Below are 323 nucleotides of genomic sequence, written 5' to 3' on the forward strand. Positions count from 1 at the left end.
GGCGAACGGGTAGCCGTAGCTGTCGGGGCTGAAGAGGGTCTTGCCAGGCTGGAAGTGGGTCGGAGGCGGCCGGAAAGGCCGTTTCATCCTTCGTCTCCTGCGGTAGTTGCCCTTCTCGAACATGTCCTCGCAGGCGGGGTCCAGGGTCCAGTAGTTGCCCTTGCGCTCGCCGCCGCCCTCCCGGGGCACCTTGATGAAGCACTCGTTGAGGCTGAGGTTGTGGCGGATGCTGTTCTGCCAGCCTTTCTTGTTCTTCTCGTAGAAAGGGAACTTGCTGATGATGTACTGGTAGATCCCGGACAGCGTCAGCCTCTTCTTCGCAC

The 323-nt window shown here is 61.0% G+C and overlaps 1 protein-coding gene across 1 annotated transcript in view; it reads right to left on the minus strand.

Annotated features, from left to right (window-relative positions):
• FOXL2 (forkhead box L2) overlaps positions 1-321 on the minus strand; it is a gene marked incomplete at its 5' end in the record, with an annotated part of 1,787 nt that extends 1,466 nt beyond the window's left edge. Inside the window, one exon of the mRNA XM_017728726.1 lies at positions 8-321. Coding sequence (XP_017584215.1) covers positions 8-321 — 314 coding nt within the window. The remainder of the gene's footprint in view (positions 1-7) is intronic.
• Positions 322-323: the final 2 nt, after the last annotated feature.

The sequence above is a fragment of the Corvus brachyrhynchos genome, unplaced genomic scaffold (assembly GCF_000691975.1).
Source record: "Corvus brachyrhynchos isolate BGI_N302 unplaced genomic scaffold, ASM69197v1 scaffold223, whole genome shotgun sequence".
Taxonomy (NCBI): Eukaryota; Metazoa; Chordata; class Aves; order Passeriformes; family Corvidae; genus Corvus; species Corvus brachyrhynchos.